This window comes from Gekko japonicus, unplaced genomic scaffold (assembly GCF_001447785.1).
Source record: "Gekko japonicus isolate JY-2015 unplaced genomic scaffold, Gekko_japonicus_V1.1 scaffold24228, whole genome shotgun sequence".
In the NCBI taxonomy this organism is placed as follows: Eukaryota; Metazoa; Chordata; class Lepidosauria; order Squamata; family Gekkonidae; genus Gekko; species Gekko japonicus.
The window spans coordinates 1-1,445 of record NW_015198873.1 but is presented as its reverse complement, the minus strand read 5'-3'; the positions used below and the strand labels follow the sequence as shown (position 1 = coordinate 1,445).

The 1,445-nt window shown below is 48.2% G+C and overlaps 1 protein-coding gene across 1 annotated transcript; it reads left to right on the top strand.

Moving 5' to 3' along the window:
• Positions 1 to 234: 234 nt before the first annotated feature.
• Positions 235 to 1,428, top strand: LOC107125039 (prohibitin-2; the record flags this gene model as incomplete). The annotated part of the gene is made up of 3 exons (XM_015428513.1): positions 235 to 314; positions 485 to 669; positions 1,299 to 1,428. Coding segments are annotated over 3 exons (395 nt in total), but the record flags the coding sequence as incomplete, so codon positions are not given.
• Between the last annotated feature and the right edge of the window lie 17 nt (positions 1,429 to 1,445).

Genomic DNA, 1,445 nt, shown 5'->3' with positions numbered 1-1,445 from the left:
CTGGAAAATCTACAACAACTAATTATTCAGTATTGCTTTACTGTATTAGGAATTAAGGGTTGTAACTGTCTGTAATGCTATCAAAGTTTGCACAGAAAATACAAAGCTTGGTCAGGCAGTACGGCATGTTTTTGATCTGTACCGAGTAAGAGAAGTCAGTACTTGTATTTCTCTGTGATGGGGGTGGGCGATTCTCATATTCGGCATAATTTGTTGTTTCGTTTTCTGCCTCAGAATTCCATGGATTCAGTACCCAGTAATCTACGATATTCGAGCTCGGCCCCGCAAAATCTCCTCACCAACAGGTTCCAAAGGTGAGGGCACAGTAACAAACCTTCTGCTTCTCTCTGTCCTCCCCTCGCAGAACACTTCCATGGTTCTGAGGCTGGAAGGCCAAGACGCCTGCCTGCGAGGTCCTGTACAGCACAGGAGGGGGGAGAGGGGTTGGCTTCTAGGTCTGCAGCTGAGGGTTTTCTGACTCTAGATCTGCAGATGGTGAACATCACCTTGCGTGTTCTGTCACGCCCCAACGCCGCGGAGTTGCCCACCTTGTACCAGCGCCTTGGTCTCGACTACGAAGAAAGAGTCCTACCTTCCATCGTCAATGAAGTGCTCAAAAGCGTGGTGGCGAAGTTCAACGCCTCGCAGCTTATCACCCAGCGAGCTCAGGTGTGTTCCCTTCTCCCCCAAGTGGGATTAATGGATTTCTCATGGAAGACTGAGTGACATCAGGTGGTGATGGTCACAATGTCTGCAGCAGTAGAAAAAAAGCAAGAGCAGGGATGTGCATTCGTCATTTACTCAGCCAAATAAATACCCGAATAATGCCTTTTCAGCATTTTTTGGGTATTTATTAAGATGAATACCAAATCAGAGCATCTATTTGGTAGCCAAATAGAGATTCCCGAATACTATTTGGCTGTTATTTGGCTCCATTATACTCTTATGTAGTCCTAAAAGCTAATCTCTAAGCAAGAGTACACTAGCACCTTAACAACACTTGTGGCAGGGTATGAGCTTTTGTGAGTCACTGCTCGCTTCTTCAGATACAGCTAGAATGTGAGTCCATCTGTCTTTACATCTTGGAGAGTGGCGCGATTTCAAATGCCAGAGGTCTGCAGGTGACTTTGCATGCTACCCTGTATCTTGATGGTTTCAGTCATCAAGCATTGACTGTACTTTCTGAGCTCCTTAGAGGTCATGATTTTGTCACTGGCTGCAAGCTGGACGGGGTGGCTAACCTGGCACTGCCAGTGAGCACTGAAAGTGATGCAGGTCTGGTGGCCCTGTTGCTGCAGGTGTCTTTGCTTATCCGGCGGGAGCTGACAGAACGGGCCAAAGACTTCAGCCTGATTCTCGACGACGTGGCCATCACAGAGCTGAGCTTCAGCCGGGAGTACACGGCGGCCGTGGAGGCCAAGCAAGTGGGTGAGTCGATGCTAAAC